The sequence below is a fragment of the Photinus pyralis genome, unplaced genomic scaffold (genome assembly GCF_008802855.1).
Source record: "Photinus pyralis isolate 1611_PpyrPB1 unplaced genomic scaffold, Ppyr1.3 Ppyr1.4_LG6, whole genome shotgun sequence".
Taxonomy (NCBI): Eukaryota; Metazoa; Arthropoda; class Insecta; order Coleoptera; family Lampyridae; genus Photinus; species Photinus pyralis.
The window spans coordinates 42,910,126-42,930,059 of NW_022170663.1; the positions used below are offsets into that span (position 1 = coordinate 42,910,126).

Sequence of the window (19,934 nt, forward strand, 5' to 3'; positions counted from 1 at the left end):
TTCTACGTGACACTTTTTAGCGCATTTTTGAAAAAAATACGCTATTATATTCGTTATGGCTGGCTGGCCGGCTGTCCGGCTGAGATCTCAGCAACTACAATAGCTAGAGACTTGAAATTTTCACTAAAAGCTTTCTGCTATAGTGTAAATGTGCAGGCTCTAGGCTATTTTGAGTTTTTTAAGAAAATAATTTCGATATGGTTTTCGGAGGTGCTATAACTTTACCGTTAGATTGCGCTACCAGTATAACAACTTAATTATTTACTTTGTGATTTGTTTTACAAAATGAAGACGTACCCTCTATTGTAATTAAATAAAATTAATTATTTAACGCAACCAAAATTACTCGTGAGATCGATAATAATAATTCGCTAATAAAATACTGATCTGTATTACCAAAAATGCGCCTTTGATCATGCATCTGCTGATTTACAACTTGTTTGTTCTTTTGAGGGTCATAAACTAGGTCATAAAGGTACAGTAAAACCACTGTACCTTAGAAAAAGTATGCTTTGCGCAGTTAATATAGAAGGCATGGGAAGGGATTGTACACTCCCAGTAAGAAGTAGTTCGTTTTTAGGCTCAGTGCGCTATTGATTATTACTCAGTGAAAGTCATTGAGTAATGTGTCATTAACTAGTAATAAATAATCGATAACTTTCTTAATTTTATTGACATTAATACCGTGAGTAATGTGCAAATACTACTTCTGTTCTGGTTGTAGTTTTCTGTTCCGAATGTACATTACAGCCGAACCTGGTAAGAAACGCCGATCAAGTGCGGACGAATCCGAACATGCATGCGCAAATTTCCTAAGGTTACGATGGTTTTACTGTACCTACTAGGAATTCAGGTAAATCCACGTTTCCTCCGTTTTATTCCGTCTAGGCACTGTTTAATTTTTAGAAGATACTGCCTTCTTCCAGAAACGATTCTCGGGCTGCCCATAACGTAAATTAAGTACCTACGTGATGTGTTTTAATATCTATTTATGTCAAATTTGTAACGAAGCAGCTAGTTTCCACCTGGTTTTGGGACCACCGTGTATATAACCGCCCGGTATCACTTCGTTACGAGTGTTGAACCCAAATAAGTGTTTGTGCTGGGAATTGAAGATGCAAATTAGAGGTAATAGACATAACTTCTAAAGTTCTGTTTTAGCCGCCGTCGCCGTGGACGTCCTCCGCCGATTGCAAGCGTTTCCGTCCAGATATTGCAGTGATTTCTGCAGCATACGAAAGATCGCTCCGATTCAGACTTCGATTAGAGCAGGAGGAAAAAGGAACATTTGTTGATTTCCGATCCGGTAATGAGTTAATAATTTATTTTAGTTTCTCTACGTTCTGTTTCAAAACGAGCATTAAAAGCTGCAAGGTCGTTCGATTTATTCCATTATCGCAGACCTTTTGCAAGTGACCCAAAATTCCAGGAAATAATGGGTAGTAATGAACTACTGAATTTGGAGAATTCAAACCGGCCATCCGAGTGAGAATAAATTCCGGTAGCTAATCTTATCTGTTGCAGCCAACCTAGTCTGATTGCGTGGAGTCCGGTCTTATTCGAAGCGCGCTTAATTAATTAGAATTTAGATACCGGTTGGCGATTTTTAGGACCTCCGTGGGCCGCACAATTAATTAAAGAAGCTTTAATTAAATTAAGCTTACCGCAACGATACGGCGCCGCCCGATTTGGATTTTCCTACATATTCCCTTCCCAAATTGACGATTGAATAAATAGGTAAGCGCACGAGAGGAGCCATCTTGTTGGTTAGAAGATTTTGTTGCATTAGTACATTCGTTCTTCCGACTGTTTTTACTCCGAGGAGAGATACTACATATCTTAACCGTTAGGATTTATAAAGGGAGGTTTTGTTTCTTCCTCTGTATTTTCCTCATTTAGATAATTAATTACTTGTCGTTCCCGCTTTTGGGAATTTGTTGTCCGTAATTCTGTTGTAGATTACCGTCAGTCTTTACCGTACCTTTTCGAAGCCTTGGATTAACCTATTTCTCCGATTGAAGCACCTGTGGCAGCCGTAACCGTCCCGTGAGTCAGTCCCCCGTCCTCGTCCAGGCGCGAGATTATCGTCTGGTGGCGCCCGAAGCTCCGTCGACCGATCCCTCCGTTTCAAGCACATTTTAATACCGCATTTGTACTTTGTCCAGTAATTAAATATCCAGTAATTAAATATTTGTTCGTGCCTTTTTTGTTTCTTGTATGTGACGGGACGAGAGAGACCGGAAAGATCGTCGCAAATTAATTATTAATATTTACAGGGACTAACAGGTTAACGATAAAGTAAGCATAAAACGGTCCTTAAAATGAGTTCAATAAATTCAATTACATTTATAACACAAATTAAAAGACGGGCGCAGATTTCATTTAGGTACATCACTTCGATATCGATATTAAAACTAAAACACAATTTGATTTACTTATATAACAAACAAAGAGTTTTTAAAGAATTTGCGAACGTGGGCATATAATATACTTCATATCCTTCCTTGTCGTCGGTGACTACTGCTTCATCGAATTTATGAATCTTCGATAACGATTTAGATAGTTAACTAGCTCAGGGACGTGAAAGTTAAATGGCATGAATTGCTTTACAGTTGTTGGTTGGTAGGGCATAAAAATCTTCGCAATTTCCTCGTAACTTAGCATGAGGTTGAGCGCCACCCAGTTTCTTTGAAAACGTCACTCTCTCTGTGTAAGTGGTAAAAATTTTACCTTTAATGTAGTAATTGCGGACGAGGCGGAGGAGGGGGGAGGGGAAACATTTAAGACGCGATAAACATATGAAGTAAATTCATGTTTATTATATACAAACAATTCACCGGAATTGAGTTTTCTTATTTGTTATTGTACAGTGTGATTTTTCCTTTCTTAGTATAATACAATCTGAATAGCGACTATAGTATCAAATTGAAATTATGTCATTTATAGTTATGTAAAGTTTTCTGGTTCTGCGTAGGTAAATGGTAAAACGCGATTTTAAAAAAATGCGTCCTTTGCACCGCAGGGAATGGGGGTATCCCGGCTTCATTTTTTATTTCTGATCTGATCTGTTTAATTTAAAACTTTTAGAGAATAACGAAATTAAAACTTTTGCAACTGCACTATTTTTACATAACCTCCAATTTTCCTAGAAAAACCGGAAAAACTGTGTTTTTGGTTTTTTATTCTTATTTTTGCGAAAAAAGATCGTAGGGGTTTGAAATTTGGAAGAAACATAGCTTGTTTTATGATAAAATATAGGAGATAATTTTTTTGGGTCCGGGTTGAACCGTTTCTGCGATCTCACGATTTCTGAAAAAACACCTCTTTTTCAAGGGATTGAAAAATCTATTTTTTTTCATCGTACAGAGGTGCGCGGGGTAACAAAATTTTCGAGAAGACTATATTTTAATAAACAAAAATAAAAAATATTATTCCTATAGAATATCTTCGAGAAAATCGCCAAAAACTGGAAACAGTTTTAAGATGTAAATACACGGTTTTTGACATGATAAATCAACGTGTTAGATGTTAATAATAGTTATTTACCTAACAAGTTCGGTAAGTTAATTTTCCCGCATGAGCACTTTGTTTGCAGCACGACCGTAGGGAGTGCTGCATTTAGTGCGAATGCGGGAAAATTCTTTCCGAAAGAGTTAGGTACAATATTTTTTGTAACGAATTGCGTAAAAAAAGGTCAAAATTAATCAAGTTTTGTAAATTAGCTTTTTTTTAATCATGAGTTGGTAACACACAGTGGCGTAAATAAGGACTTGGCGGCCTTGGCAGCGCCAAGGGGCGCAGGGCAGGAAAGGGGCGCGGCGTAGTTTTCCTTTTCTCATTATTTTTATTGTCGCTCCCTCCCTCACGCGTCCGCGCTGAATTTTTCCTGAACTGATTTATCAAAATTCAAAATACTGTTTTTATTTTTATTCGTTTTCCCCTGGACCAAATAAATTTTCTGATTCGACGGTTGCGATCGTGAGAAAAAAACGCTTCATCTTTGCTAATATAACCAACTTGGTAGCCAATAATAACAAAGTTAGCAATGGTGCCGACTTCGCCGTGAACACTATATATTTTCACTTCTCTAAAAATTTGTAGCAATAGAAAATCTTTTTGCCAATTTTTGGGGGGGGGGGGGGGGCGTAAAACTTACGTTTGCCAAGGTACGTAGCCCACCTTAGTTACGCCACTGGTAACACAATCATATGTTTGGTTGGTAACATAATTTTGTAACTACCCACTTTTAATAATGCACTGGTCACATTTAAAACTTCCACATCTTTGGTTAATACATATTTTGCCTTTGCAATGAGTGCTACTACTGGTCACGGCATTGCATCGTTTGCACTGAATATCTTGAGTTGCGTAAATACACTCGTTACATTTAAAATCCTTGGAAGCTTTGTGTGTGTTAATATGTGCTTTCTTAAACTGCATATGCGAATAGTTGCAGAATATCACTGGTCACATTTTAAGACGTTTTAACAATAAATTTTACTTTTTCTTGAGTTCCAATTCTGAAAAATAATTTGATTGCGTTATAAGTTCTTGTTTATATATTTACTTAAAACTTAGTGTACGCCTGTTTCCGATTAATCGCACTAAATACCCTCAACCAACGGTTTAATTGATTTTACAGCAGATGACAGTTAACCATGACATGACGTTCGTTGACTTCAATAAGTACTACCAACCGAAGAACGCGCATAACCCCTTCTCTCCAGCGGAAACTAAAAAACACCGCGATGCGGGAAAGTCGTTTTCCCGTGCATCGAGGATGCTTGGAAACATTATCTTTCCATTCAATGAGTACAATAGTATATTACAGTACAAGTGGAGAAACTAAAAGTTTCACTCACGCGTGTGTCGAGATTACACACGAGGCGTAGCCGAGTGTGGAACGACACACAAGTGAGTGATTTAGTTTTCCACGAGTGCTGTATAGCGTTTTGTTCAATCCTGTTACTAATAAAAATTTAAAAAGAAACAGTGTAATAGTTATTTTTTAAGCATCTGAAAAAAACATAGTAGGTAGTTTTCGTTGTTATGGTTCCCATGAGATCTGCGTAAAACAATTGACACAATCTGTCAACAAATTATAATTGTAGCAAAAGTGTGCGCGTTTAGATTTCCAAGAAAATGGAAGATGAAAATAGTGTATTTGTGCCAGATAACATTTTGGAAGAAGCGAATGCAGCGACATTTAATTTATTACCGAAAAAATCCAGACAGATACATCAAGGAGTTGGAAAAATTTCGGTCGTGGATGGAGAACAGAAACGTAAATGTTGTAATTGAAGAAGTAGTGGTTGCTTATTTCAATGGATTGATACAAAAATACGCTGCCCCTTCTTTATGGTCTATATTGTCGATGCTTAAATGCACCCTATTTGTTTTTGAGAAAGCAAGTAAGTTTTAGTTCATTATTAATTTACTGGTTGTAATATATGAAATGTTTTAGGTTTAAAACCTTGTTCGCGATTCTAAAAAGTAATTCTAAGGGTTATCAACCTAAAAAAGCGAAGACATTTGATCAAAGAGAAGTGGAAGTGGAAAAGTTCAAGTCCCTGGTATCAATCAACCAATTTTTAACAATTGTAATGTTAATTTTCATATTTATAAGTAATTTTGTTGCTTTGTATCTATTAGTGATGAATTATGAATAAATAAAAGTTCAGCGTATGTGTATTATGAGTGGGTGAAAATTTTTCACTCACTCTTTTCGCTCACCCGTTGCTATGGAAATAGTTTGAATGGGTAAAACAAACACTTTCACATTTGGTATCTAAGTAAGAAACACTTGTTTTCAATGACAGGATTGAACAAAAAGATTTTTTCGAAATCTGTTTTCTTGCTTCTCTTTAACGTTTGCTAAAATATTCTCTTTTGTTTCCTTATGCTCAACTGTTTTAGTTAAAACATCTTTATTATTTCTTGTTGAATTAGTAACTAATTTTTTTTTTTTAATATTACATAGCCTGGACTATTTTGGAATGCAGTACTTACTTACCTTTTGGAAAAGTGAAAAACTGAATCTGTGATCCATTTGCTTTCGATTTGTTGGAGCTGGTCTTGCATATAGCAACGCTACCATGGTACTATAAGACAAGGTATGCCCATAAAGGAACGCAAATTCGTCAAGTTCGCGCAGATGACGTTTTTATCCCAATGACGTCACAAGAATCACCGCCAAGTTGGAAAATGGCTTAGACATTAACATATTTCATAAATGACGCTTCGTGCACTAAATGTCAGAGCAAAATGTGACATTTTAGACATGGGAGTAGAAAAAAGCACTTTAAATGCTAGAAGATAAAGCTAGTTCCACTTTGTGGTAGAGAGATGTTGAGAGGATAAACCTACTGTGAACAATAACAAAACCCTTCGTGATGTGATCATCAAACGACAAACTAAATTTCCATTGATTATTTAATGTGTATAATACAATAAAGTAACAAATAGTCTATTTACAAAGACACTCTTATAGCGCCCTAACTTTTGCAATAAAAGTAATTAGACTTAAATACTGACGTAAAATTAAACCAAAATTTGGAAGTAAGATTCACATTTAATTGAATACCCAAAATATCACACTTCAAATCGGATAGTAAGATTTATCATTCTACCAAAAACAATTTAAACAAAAATACCCTAATACCACTTGAAACGAATCTTATGTATGATATGTAACAAGACTTTAAATTTTCGCAAAGATGACACATTGACCTAATGTAATAAATTCTTAAAACTTAATAATCGTAACATGGCACACTTTGAAGTACCTAAATTTTATTAGAATAGAACGGTGCTTTTAAAAAATGGAAATTTTTAAACATAAATACATCTTTAAATAACACCAATTCTGATATGCAGTTAATATTGCACTAAATACATCAAATATACATATACGCTGAATATTACGAAAATAGTAATTTTTTCATGGTAACGTTATTGTCGAATACATGGTATAAATTTTGATTAAGTATTACAATGGAACACGACAAATTTAGATATGTTCAATTTTACAGTATTAAGACTAATTTAAATGTGAATTTCAGGCATAACCAATAAACTAATGAGTGGTAATATTGATCACAATGACATGTACGTACTGGACATTGTAGTTAAGGTTTTGAAATACATAGTGCTAACGGTTCGTCTTACTTATACAAAGCATGGTAAAGACGTAGAAAATATGTTTGTATTTAACTACCTACTGTACATACATCTTTATTCATAATTGCCTTGAAATTTCACCCAATCTTGCACGATTAAAACTATGTACAAAAATCGTACATATTCATTCATACACATTCATACCGAGTATGGCTAGTTTAATTAAATAGGAGGGACTGCTGACCCATTGAGTTCATGTTAATAGCGTTTGTCGTCGGAGCACCGGCGAGCATTCCCATTGTACGCGGTTGATACATGGCCGCGTTCGGTCGCATTCCCTAAAAATAATAATTGCACAACTTGGGGAGCTTGTGAGGGGCTTGTTACCATGGGTTGCATCTGTGGAAAGACTGGCTGTTGCAGTGACGGCTGTGGACTCATCTGCTGGTTCATTGGCTTATAACCGGCGCCTGTTGTCGCAGCTAGAGGTTGCGGTGTCCAACTTATGCCCGATTTCTGATTTTTGGGCGAATTCCATTGAACACCCCTAAAACAATTGAAACTTAGGAACAATGGAACACAGCAGTCTTATTTAAAATATAAAAGTGGTTGTGCGATTTTATATAATTGGGTTTTCCGCTAGATTTTGCAATTTCTTATGGATCCTTAGATTTATAAAGTAGGTACACTAAAATATTTGTTCCATAGAAATTTCACAAATTTGAAAACCAGATTATATTTGTCAATGTCGAAAAATGTTAGCAGTATATCCAAATATAACAATTGCGACTCGCCTTTTCGAAAACTTACAAAAAAGAATCGCAATTGTTATGTTGAAATGACAAAAAAAAAACAAAAAAATTCAAAATCACAATTTTATAGTGTTGTATTTGGATAAGGCAGATATTTACATAATCCAATTTTTCAGAAACTCAATACTATTAACATTGAATTTATAACTATCAGAAGCGCAGATCCCATATAACAGTTTGTGACCATATGCTAACTTTCCGCCGCTAGGAGCAGTTCGATCGTTTGAAAGTCCGTGGGCGATCGAAAGTGGAGCGTTACATTGACATTAGATGGCAGCATTACAAACCATTTATTTGACCATTCGAATATTTTCCTTTTTAATCGTTAGATGTCAGGAACTCGGGATGTTTTTTTTGTGTTATCATTGGAATGGTTTTATAAATGGATTGGAATGTTCTAAAAATAGATCCCCTAAGAAGCGTTGCGTAAATTTGTAATGTAATGTAATTAATAATACATTTAGACGAACGAAGCTTGCAGTCCTTGTCCTTGAAGGAATGCAATTTCATACATTCTATTGACATTGAATAATAAATCTGAATATTATTCAATGAATTGATTCTATTCACAGTCAGTACAATAGGCAGGTTCGACATTTTTTATTTTTACTGAAAGCGGGAGATTTTGTTATTAAAAAACGATTTAAAAAAATGTGAAGGCAAAATATTGTCCGCTGTAAGCATTTGAAAACCAACGGTCAGCGCAAAGAGAAAAAACGTACCAACCAACACATTTGCCGCCGCGTTGGCAGAATATACCTACGAATTCACGTGAACAGGAACCGATGTGTTAATCAAATTTCGCGAATAAGCTTTTTTTATAACCTTGCAGCATTGTGCACAAATAAATACAATAAATAAATCCGTCCCAGTTTACGTGAATTCGTATAGGTACCTACTATGAGCTGGGCGATAAATATAAGTCTATTCAGTCCGATAATTATCGATTAATCGTTAATTGATAACTATCGATAAAAATAGTATCGATAACTTTCGATAATAATCGATAAATCGTAACGATAATTTTCGATAATAATCGATAATTGGATAACTGTTTATAATTATCGATAACTTTTTATAATTATCGATAACTTTTGAAAATAATCAATAATGATTGTTAGCTGCTGATAACAATCGAATATTATTGCCACTTGTCGAAATTTGTCTATATCTTATATGTATCGATTAATAGATAAGTAGCGGAAATTATCAAGAGAAAACTATCGATACTTTCTCATAAATCTTATCGATATATATTTTCAATCGATATAATTACATCATCCATACGTACATTCGCTAACATGTTTGTTTTTTTGGTATTGGTATTGCGAGAGATAATTTAAATAAAAAAGGATCTTTTGATGCTGAAGTTTTCTGAAATCAAAGCTGATCAAGTGGACGATAATCCTCCAAAATTAGTACAGAAGTAGGTTGTGAATTCATGAATAATTGTGATCATGGCAACTCCACAATGCACTTACTTGATCGCTTTTGTTTGAAGTAAACTGGTATACCTAAACATTGAAAATTTTATGTCGTTAAAAATTCTCTCGATAATTATCTATCTTCTTAGTTTAGTTGTGAGATTAACCGATAGATTATCGGTAATTATAGATTTATCGATCAATCCTTTAAAATTTTCGATAAATTATCCATTAGTCGACCATTTTTTTAAAATTTATCGACTGACTATCTACTAATCGATAATTATCGATAAGTTATTGATTAATCGATTAACCATTGAGAACAAATTTCAAACGTCAGAATTTAGAAGAAAAGAGATAACGAGTTAACGATTTTTTTATTTGGTATCAAAATTGCCCGGAACATTCGATACCGCAAACCGGCAACTGCCAAACCGGCAATGCACGAACCGGCGCCGCACCAAGCCGGCGGCATGCCAAGCCGGCACTTGTCAAGCCGGCGCTTGTAAGGCCGGCGCTCGGTCATACCGGCGCGTGTAAAGCCGACATATGGGCACTTCGTCGATGCGATCTGCAAATTATGTTTCATACACATTTGGAATGATAACATGGACATGTTGATGTAATTCTCAAATTAACTTTAACTATGATTTTAAAAGTGGCCAAACAAGAGGAATCAGATGAACTAAGTACATATAACTTTTCTGTCGGCATTGACATTGATCGTAACTTTTAATATTTTAATGGTAGATACTCTGCGTTGTATTAATCCAACCCACATAAATAGGAAAGCATTCGGCCTAACGAGCGCCAGCAAAGCATAACGCCGCGCCGGTTGAACGAGCGCCGGTTTGGTATAGCGCCGTCTAGTCGTCGCCGGTTTGGTCATTGCCGGTTAGGGAATCGCCGGTTAGCAGTGTACCGTAGCCAGCCTACTCCGACTTATAAACACGTAATTAATTAATGAGTAGGTATACTTTTGTGAAAAATATTGAATAACATAAACACTGCGGGGTTTAAGCACTGGGCACTCCTCATAAACATTGAAGAAAACACAAAAGACAATCGAATAGCGAAATAAAATAGTGGTAGTTCCATTTGAAAAAGAATAGTTATAGCACTTTGAACAAATGGCATTGAAACAAGTAAAAATATGCAGGATGTTCAATTTAAAAAGTATCGTAAAAATGGAACACCCTGTACCTACATTCAAAAATAATTTCTGTAGATCCGCAGCCACCAATATTTTTTACCAGATATCAGCTATGCAGGAAAAACCGATGACTGTTACAGGACCCTGTATATAGCCAAAAACTATAATATTGAATCAAAAAAATGTTGTGGCCCTTTAAAAACTGAGAAATTTTGTAAATTGTAATTTTTGGCTCTTCCGTTTCAATAGGTTGCCGACTCCTGTTCTAGGTAGTTTAACCGACACACACAAAAATTAAGAATAGATAGGTAGGTACATTTAATTTCTGTTACATTACAGTGATCAAGGATGCCTACGTATTTTTTGCTTTCCTGTTCAAGTGTAATTCAATCTTCCTTAAGGAATGTTAAGTAGGTCAAGATTCATGAAAGGAAGAATGTTTATCTTGCGTCATTCAACATCCTGTGTGCCACATAAATGCCTTATAAATACGTTTCTTGAGTATCTAGAATTCTGTATGCAACAATTACAAATCGAGATAGTGGGTTCATTACAGGTTCCTGTATAATAATTAACAAAGGTAAAAAATTGACATTATTATTCATCTTTCTCGATGGTAGAGACATCTACGTCTTGTAATTTAAACTATTGAAAACAGTCACATATCCTGCCATTTAACCTGCGCTTCTGATAGTTATAAATTCAATGCTATTAAGATCCAATCAAATATACAGAGTGCTTAAAAAAAGGTTGCATATTTCATCCTTTTTTTTAAACACCCTGTATTTTGGTTCTATACTTATACTAAGAGTAAAAAATAAAAGGAGAGAACCTTGCATTAAAAGGGGACTTGACGGAAATGGACAAAAAGGAAGTGATAAAAGTGCGAGAAGAGTGGGGAGAAACGCGTCATTATTGGCAGTGGTGTAATAAAACAAAACTGACCAACACAAAGGAAGTGATATTTTGACGACTTCCGTCGCGTGTTATGCTATTTCCCACCATCGTTATATTCTCTCCTGTTATTTTTTACTCGTAGATACTATACAATACAATTTTAAAAAATTTAAATTTTGTATACCAAGTTTTACTGATTGACCTAAAAACACAAGAAAATGATTTTTAAAAAACTGTTTTTGAAATTTGGAATCCCAACTGGGTCGAAATTCTAGACTCCACGCAGCTTGAATTTAACATTTTCCATAAAATTCATATTTCTGAACGATCCACAAACAAAAAACAAATGAATTAAAATTTTTGAAATTTGTAGGTAAATAACTATTTTTCCAGAGAGGATAGGCGTACCGTGGCACAATTACACTGACCACAATTTAAACAATAGATATTTTTTTAAGTGTCGTGCTTTAATAAGTGACGGATTCAAATTTCTCTTACTATTTGTGGCATACCTAAGTGCACGTAACATCCTTCAAAGTGAATATGCCGCTCTCAGTTTTGCTTATCGTGAGCAGCGCAATTACACTATTCACAAATTAAATGTTTGAGAAGGTTGCTTTAAGCGAACGCGTAAATTACACTGATAGAAAGTTATTTAAAGTAGAGTTGTGTCAAAGAATGACATATATATCTCCTATTTTTTGTTGTGTAATTGCACTGTTCACAATTAAAGACTTTGGAAATGTTACGCGTTAGACGATGATTCTTTAACTTACCCTTATTCTTGGTTGCATAATTGCACTGATCACATTTAAAATTCTTTGCTCTTTAGCTTTAGGTGTAATTACATTGATTGCAAATGGAATTTGTATTTAGTTTTACAGCCGTAAAAACTACAATTTGGCCATTGTAAATAAATAAACTGGCCGTCTTATCCCACCAATAGTAATTACAATGTGCTGATACCAGAGGTCTCACTGTTAATCTGAATCGCGAATAAAATGCAATGAAAAAAATTTGAATTTTTAAAATTTTGAATGTTACTATTGGAAAGTCACCACACAAATTATGATTTTTTAAATTTTGGTTCAAAGAGCGGTAAACTGCGAGAATGAGTTCAGATGTAGGTGCAACATTTTCGGATTTTTTTAATTTTCCGAACCTAATTTTATAATTGCTTCACCATCAGTGAATTCTCGTATACAACAACAAATAACAACAAAAACATTTTTTAGTAATTGGTCAATAGACGTCGTTTAATGTAACCGGTATCCTACTAGTACGGGAGGTAGCGTCCTATTTTTACGGGACATTTTCGCACAATTACTTTTTATTCTGCCTGGTAGTTTTTACTTAGTTAACCCTTAAAACAAGCGTCAGCTGGCGCGACTGCATGGCGTGATGGTATGAGAGGCTAAGAAACACGCAAAAAAAATTGTTTTTCGGACCATTTTCGCAAAGCTGAAAATGGTATATATAATAGTGTACAATGTAAAAAGAGGATAAATAACTGTCAGCTGATATTTAAATGTGGCAAAACCTGTTAGCTAGGCGTCCAAAGTGTAGCGTAGCGTTAGCGCGCGGCGACTTTAAATTTTGATGACCCAGCTAACACATTTTTCCACGTTGTCGTGTCAGCTAACAAGTGGTTTCCTTTTTTTTGTGTCATAAACTGATGAGGTATTCATTTTCATGCATGCTGATGTCATATTATTGGAAAAAAATATGAGTGAAAGAGAATACATGAGTAAAATGGTATCACATACTGTATAATATTATACATAAATTGAAACATTGTATTTTATAATTTGCAACGTGGTTAAGGACATAGAATAAATCAAAAGAGACAAAACAAACTAAAAAAAGGAAACTAATAGGCCTAACCACGGCTGCGGCTGCTTACGGAGAGATTATAGTACGTTTGTGTAAGATTATTTTAGGCGCTACTAACTTTTATTTTCCTATTAGGACAAAACGCAACCAATAACACATTTCTTAGACAATTCTTTAAAAAATGCGTTACAAGAAAACAGACCGGGTCTGCGGGAGTGTGACTGAGACGGACTTATGCGACAGCGTGCGTGTTAATAAAGGCAGGCGTCGCGTCGATTGGTGTTGCCAGGAGCTGAGACGCTCGCGTTACGTTTTTAATAAATATTCAACCTCTTATATTTCTTAAACCGTTGGTCTGATTGAAAAAATGTTTTATTAAAAAAAACTATCTTGATTCATTCGACATATTTTGTATCGCACATGTATATGGTCCGCTTGGCTTGTAACTGAAGCTATTAGTTTCCTTTTTTTGGTTTGTTTTGTCTATTTTGATTTATTATATGTCCTTAACGCACGTTACAAATTATAAAATACAATGTTTCATGTATAATATGTGATACCATTTTACTCATGATTTCTCTTTCAATCATATTTTTCTCCAATAATATGACATCAGCATGCATGGAAATGAGTACCTCATCAGTTTATGACACAAAAAAAAGGAAACCACTTGTTAGCTGACACGACAACGTGGAAAAATGTGTTAGCTGGGATCATCAAAATTTAAAGTCGGCGCGCGCTAACGCTACACTACACTTTGGACGCCCAGCTAACAGGTTTTGCCACATTTAAATATCAGCGGACAGTTATTTATCCTCTTTTTACATTGTACACTATTATATATACCATTTTCAGCTTTGCGAAAATGGTCCGAAAAACAATTTTTTTTACGTCTTTCGCAGTCTCTCGCCATCTTAAGCCACGCTTTTGAACCAGCTGACGCCCCTATCGTTGATAGGTTATGGATCAAAAATCTATAGTAGAAAGATGAACTTTGCGAAAATGGTCCGGTCAAATAGGACGTTACCTCCCGTACTATACCCTTACCCATAATGCAGCACTGTCTGTATGGCTACCTAAATACGTAATTCTCTTCCATTGATTGCATGATGCTATGTAAACATACTTAGTGATAAATCATACACCGATGACGTGCGTGCAAACTTAGAAAAATCCTACACTCCTACTATCCTACGTATCACAATAATTATATACAATAATGCACTTACTTGACAGTTGGCGGTCGTATTGTAAGATTTTCGGCAAGGGAAGCGAGACTGGACTCCAAATCTCCAGTGATTAAGGCACCACCTGACTGCTGACTATTACTATTATTATTGTTGTTGTTATTGACCGACTGCTTCTGAACCATTCGGCCCCCTTGGTTTGACGGCTGTAGCACGCCGCCCAAGCCATCAAACGCTAGAATTAAGACGAATGAATTTCCGTCGATCAAGAACAGGTAAGTAGAAAGGCACACAAAGTACAAAAAGAAAGGAAGCTGTGCAAAACAGAAAGCGGCAATGTTGTACACCAATTACAAATAAAAATCACCTGATAACTGTGAACTAATGGCAGTATTTTGCGTGAATACAGGCAGTCCCTCATATTTGTTGAACACAGACGGGATATTATTGTCTAAGGATACAAGGACAGGATTATTATTATTGTCAGGGTTGATTAGCAATTCGTTAAATCAGATTAGAGGAGGAGGCGGACGAGGCGGTGCGGCGGGTTTTCTCGTTTCGCCCGTATCGCTAACTACGTTGTCTTTCTGGAAATAATTGAGGACATCTTGTATGGGTTTATGATCGGAACCGGTGGGCGAATCGCAACATAGCAGTAGAGGGGGCGTGGGATCATCTACGAGGAAAGGATTGAAGGAAGGTTTCATTTCTTCGGCAGCTTGCGTAAAACAAACACATGTTATTTCCTAGCATTGACGTGGTCCAGTTTCTGTATGTTTAACAGATGAATAATACGGAAATGCCTTGGTGCACGTATGAAAAATGTGCGCGATTAAGAAAGGAAGAATGTACAGCTTAGTAAAGCAAGTCCGTATTATTTCGAGTTCAACAAACGTGCAAGTTTAAATTGCAATCTCTGATAGAAGGCGGTGGTTAGTGAGAATTAGCATAGGTAGATAGTTTACAGCTAGGTAACGCGTTATGCAGTTGCTTACTTTTTGTTTCTGTAGAGCCAAAAACTGATTCAAAACTACTTTCCGATACAAAAGAACCATTCGTTATCACAGGTTGCTTTCCATAATCTGAAACAAAAATTGCACTTTCATTTACACTAACCAGAAACTGAACTAATATTTCCTTAAAAGAGATGTTGTGAACTTCCACAACCAGTGGTTGCGGTTTTCAGAAAGAATTTTTTTTTAAATTTACAAACGTTTTCATAGTGGTTTTTTTTGGTCCACTTTTTAGTGACGTCGCTGAAGTGAGATGACCTTTATTGACGTTGAAATTAAATTATACAAACTTCCAAAAATTCAGTCATACCTTTTTCTCCCAGGAGATTCTGTGAACCTACCTCACCGTAATGAGATAAAACACTGCGAGAAAAACAACAAACACAACAATATACATCAGGTCCAAATAAAAGAGATACTCAATCAGGGCAGCGAACCCACGTTCGTAACTACTCGAAAGCAGAGTGTGATTGATCTCAGTCTGGTATCATCACAGACAAATTTCATTTGAAATTAAGTGCAACAGAGCCGTCCAAAAGAGCTATCGCAACCCGAAGGTAACGGATATCCCGCTTTACAAACATCTCCTTGGAGAAAAACTTAAAAAGCGCCCTCTTGTGGGACGCCTCTCGAGTTCTGCTGACTTACAGGACAAAGATCTTCTCCCCCACTCCATTGTGCAGTCATTTGAACAGGGATTTCCTCTGAGAACTGCAATATTCAAATTAATTTAATGACAGCCAAATATTTATTTGTTTTAAGGCCGCTTTACATACTGCAATTCTTTGTGCAATACAGTTGCAGCAAGTTTAATTGCAAAAATACTGTACATGCAATAATTATTGCACTTTGGTTTTACACGCGGCAATTTTCTTTTTGCAATAGTTTGTTACCAACATTCGCATTTAAAATTGAACTAAAAGCTTTATTCTATTCAAAATTCATCAGGTGTTGTTATAATTCTGAATGCGTTTTGAGTAAAAATGAATAGACACTTTAATCGAAAAAAGGCAGTCGCAGCTTCAATTTGTGTAGTAATAGTAAACAAAGTCTAGTTTCAACGTTTGGGAATTCTAGAACCTGGCGTTGTCAATACTTTCCCCCAAAATATCACGTGCAAGTGCAATAAAAACCGCGCACGACCGCTAACCTGCAATTGCAAGTGAATTGCCAAAATGAATCAGCTGTTTCTCAAACGCGCATGCTTCTGGGCAAGTTTTATTGCGTATTGCATGGTCTTGCATGAAGAATTGCAGTATGTAAAGCGGCCTTTAAGAAGTTATTTTGGTTGCATAAAATTAGGCGCGCTTCAGAAGAAATTTTTCCATTTAAAAGTAGACATAGGGGAAATATGTAATAAGATGTTATTTTGACACGTTTTTTTATTGTTTCAAGCTTGAAACCTGATACTCTACTACATAACCTCTCTTAACACCTTCACATATTTCTTTCCTGTGCAAATTCAGCTAACATCATTACATCAAACCACTTTTCATTGCTTTTATGTTTATGACGCTCGGCCTGAGGATGACCTATTGTGGTCGAAATCGATAGCCTAAGAAAACAAATAAAAAATGTGTCAAAATAACATCTTATTAACTTCATTAATCCACACGTTTCACATTTAACGAGAGATGGAACACTACACCCAACGAATAGACATAGGGAATAACCATACACGTTAATCCCTATGTCTACTTCTTAAAAAATAACATATTATAAACCTATAAATATACTGGTACCATTACCCAAAAACAACACTGACTGAAACTTATGGCACATGATCGTCAATTGTTTGTGTATATCCCCTGTCTAGTGATAGGACCTAAAATGAGTTGCTCAAGCATGTGTCGCTGTAAGGATAGACCAACATAACTAAAATGCAAGAAATGGTGAGAGTCAAATTTAATTCAAATCAAATCAAATATTTTTATTGTCGATTATTTCAAAAGAAATATTGACATCGTCATTTGAATCACAAACATTATGTATACATAGTATATGATATAAATAAGATTTGGACAAGAATTTAGATTAAAAAAAACAAAAAACAAGGTACAAATATCACATATAAAAATCATAATTAAAAACGTTAATATCAAAAACAATCAAATCCAAATTCAAATCAAAGTTGCTCTCTCTTAATCACACGAGAATAGCTCTAGGGACTTCCATTGATTACAAGGAAGGAAAAAAGATATTCAAGAGTCATGAAAAAGTATTTGGCATTTATGCAAAATACCATTTTCATAGGTATAATAAACTTCAAAGGTTGGTAATAAAATATGAACATAATTTGTACTGAAGCACAGGGAGAGGGGGGGGGGGGGGGGTAGAAATATAACATTCAATTTTATTTGACTTCTGGGCCAAGCGAAGGCAGTTCTAGGCTCAGTTCCACAGCCAGGTGCTAATTTGGAGCTCCTTGCGAGACTTACTCAGCTAGCCAACATTTTCGAACAGAGGGGTCCGGTCTGAGAAATTTCTTCTACGTACAGCAAATAAAAACCACCCCGAAGTACGGCGACTTCCTCAACTACATAAGGCCTTACAAATTCAAATTTATGAAACTAACACCCTAACAAATCAACAAGCAAGTTATGCAAAACAATTACCGTACATCCTATGCTTAATACAGCTTATTACAAAGGAAAAAATAAAGGATAGATTTACCTATATTTGTAAATCAAACACATACCACCAATAGCTATCTACGTTTTGCCGCCTGAGCTAAAACTTTGTTACCTTCTCTTTCTCGCTCGAAGAAGAAAATTGCGCATCTACTTGCAAGTATTCATCCTTGTGAAACGCTACGATTGGCGCTAAAACATTTCCAATGGCGTCTTTCCCCTTTAAAGAAAAAAACGGGAATGATAAAATTCAAAAACTGATACTGGAGAATATCTTTAGAAACTTTAAGATCTTTTACTACCCTTCACAACTCCTAAAACCGATAAAAATGCGAACTGAAAAATTAATCAATGTTGCCAAAATTTGTCCAGGAGTTTTTACGATTCCTTGTTACTCTTCAATGATTGAAGAATATAGAAAATATCTCCAAACTCTCAAAGATTCTGATACTCCTTAAGATCCTTAAAGACTGCCAAAGTACTGCCAGTCTTCTAAAGTCAATTTAGGGACTTGTGAAACTTTCACTGCTGATGACCACCCACGGTTCCAAAAACGACTCGAAAACTATTGACCGCTCTGTAAAACCTCTCAAAAGTATAAACAACCCTTCAGGGTTTATAAAATCCTTTTATAACTCTTTTAATATCCTTCATTACAATGTAAATTAGCATAGGTATATGTAGAAAAAGGACACAAAAATTCATCCATTTCCTTCGATTCGCGAAGAGTTGCAGTGCAGCTCATTCGTCCTTCTAGTCTACTTTAGAAACATTCGAATCAACGAGGTCTGCGGAAAAACCACCTTGGGCATAATATCTATAGAAAATCAAATGAGTATCAATACACACGCCCACAAGTGTTTGACGGCCATCTATTGGTTGAAATAACCTCGAAAATAAATTTCATTAATTTGTTGTATATGTGCAGGTTGAGGATTATGGTACATGGCTCAAAAATTAAAGAACCCCTCATCGCAATACTAGTAACACAGAATTTGATTAGCACATTAAAATGCCAAGACTTACTAGTTCCATTTGTAAGCCATGCATTCGTAGGCTGGGGAGTAACTGTAGAAGGATTAGAGGCAAACGTATCCATGAACGGATTTCCGAGCTGCAGAAGATCCTCAGACGCCTTATTTGATGCTTTCGGAGTTGGTGGTTCGCTCTCGAGTAAATTTACTGTGGGCGCCGCTGCCGATAGGTGTATTTGGGCGACTCCAGTCGATGGAGCATCCAAGAATGGATTGTTGTTGTTCGCCGCGTTCGGTGACTGCACCTTCGACTATAACAAGAGCTTAAAATGCTGGATGGAATCGACAACTCATTACCTTAAACTGATTTATTGCAGCTTCCTCTTCCGCAAGCAACTGCTGTTTGATTTGTTCATCGATACCGTTTGTGTGTGAATCTGAGCGACCGTTCGCAACGACTGTTCCAAATGCCGTGCTTGTGGAAGATAAGGCAGACATTCCAGATGCTACATTCTTCTGAGTACTACTTTGATAATGTTTAAACATAAAATACCAGAAAATACACTAAACCTACCCTGAGGATTGGGAAGGAGTGCTTGACGTCGAAGTCTTTTTCCCATCTAAGCTGTTGAGATGTTGCTCCAATGCTTCCAGTAAACTACTTGGTGCTTTCGTTAAATCGGGAATATCTCCCCTATCAATGCCCACATTCTAAAATAAGTTGATGAAACAAAATTAATATGAACTTGGTACCACTAACCTCCGCAACTCGCAAAAATTCAGCCACTCTATCCATGCGTATCAAAAACTTCTTATAAATATCCAAACCATCTTTACACTGTTTTTTATTCATATCGAAATATTTCTCTGGAAAAAATAGTATAGACGTCTG

At 35.8% G+C, this 19,934-nt stretch overlaps 1 protein-coding gene and 1 long non-coding RNA gene across 10 annotated transcripts in view; one reads left to right on the forward strand and one right to left on the reverse strand.

Moving 5' to 3' along the window:
* Nucleotides 1-455: 455 nt before the first annotated feature.
* LOC116173926 lies at nt 456-2,205 on the forward strand. 2 transcript variants are annotated; one of them, XR_004145993.1, is made up of 3 exons: nt 575-685; nt 751-853; nt 907-2,205. It is a non-coding gene; the product is annotated as an uncharacterized LOC116173926 (long non-coding RNA). The 2 variants fall into 2 exon arrangements; XR_004145992.1 differs by having other exon boundaries at nt 456-853.
* A 4,209-nt stretch (nt 2,206-6,414) lies between these two features.
* The window catches only part of LOC116173985 (phosphatidylinositol-binding clathrin assembly protein LAP-like), a 95,962-nt gene continuing 82,442 nt past the window's right edge, over nt 6,415-19,934 (reverse strand). For 3 of the 8 annotated variants that reach the window (XM_031491743.1, XM_031491747.1, XM_031491744.1), the window contains 8 exons: nt 19,803-19,909; nt 19,617-19,753; nt 19,400-19,565; nt 19,095-19,353; nt 15,421-15,507; nt 14,468-14,660; nt 7,505-7,666; nt 6,415-7,458 (listed from right to left, as the gene is read on the reverse strand). In XM_031491743.1, the coding sequence (XP_031347603.1) occupies nt 7,338-7,458; nt 7,505-7,666; nt 14,468-14,660; nt 15,421-15,507; nt 19,095-19,353; nt 19,400-19,565; nt 19,617-19,753; nt 19,803-19,909 (1,232 nt within the window). In that variant the 3' untranslated portion in view covers nt 6,415-7,337. Of the gene's footprint in view, nt 7,459-7,504; nt 7,667-14,467; nt 14,661-14,792; nt 15,144-15,420; nt 15,508-19,094; nt 19,354-19,399; nt 19,569-19,616; nt 19,754-19,802; nt 19,910-19,934 lie in introns of those variants that run through there. The other 5 variants (XM_031491745.1, XM_031491742.1, XM_031491741.1 and 2 more) reach the window with 4 other exon arrangements.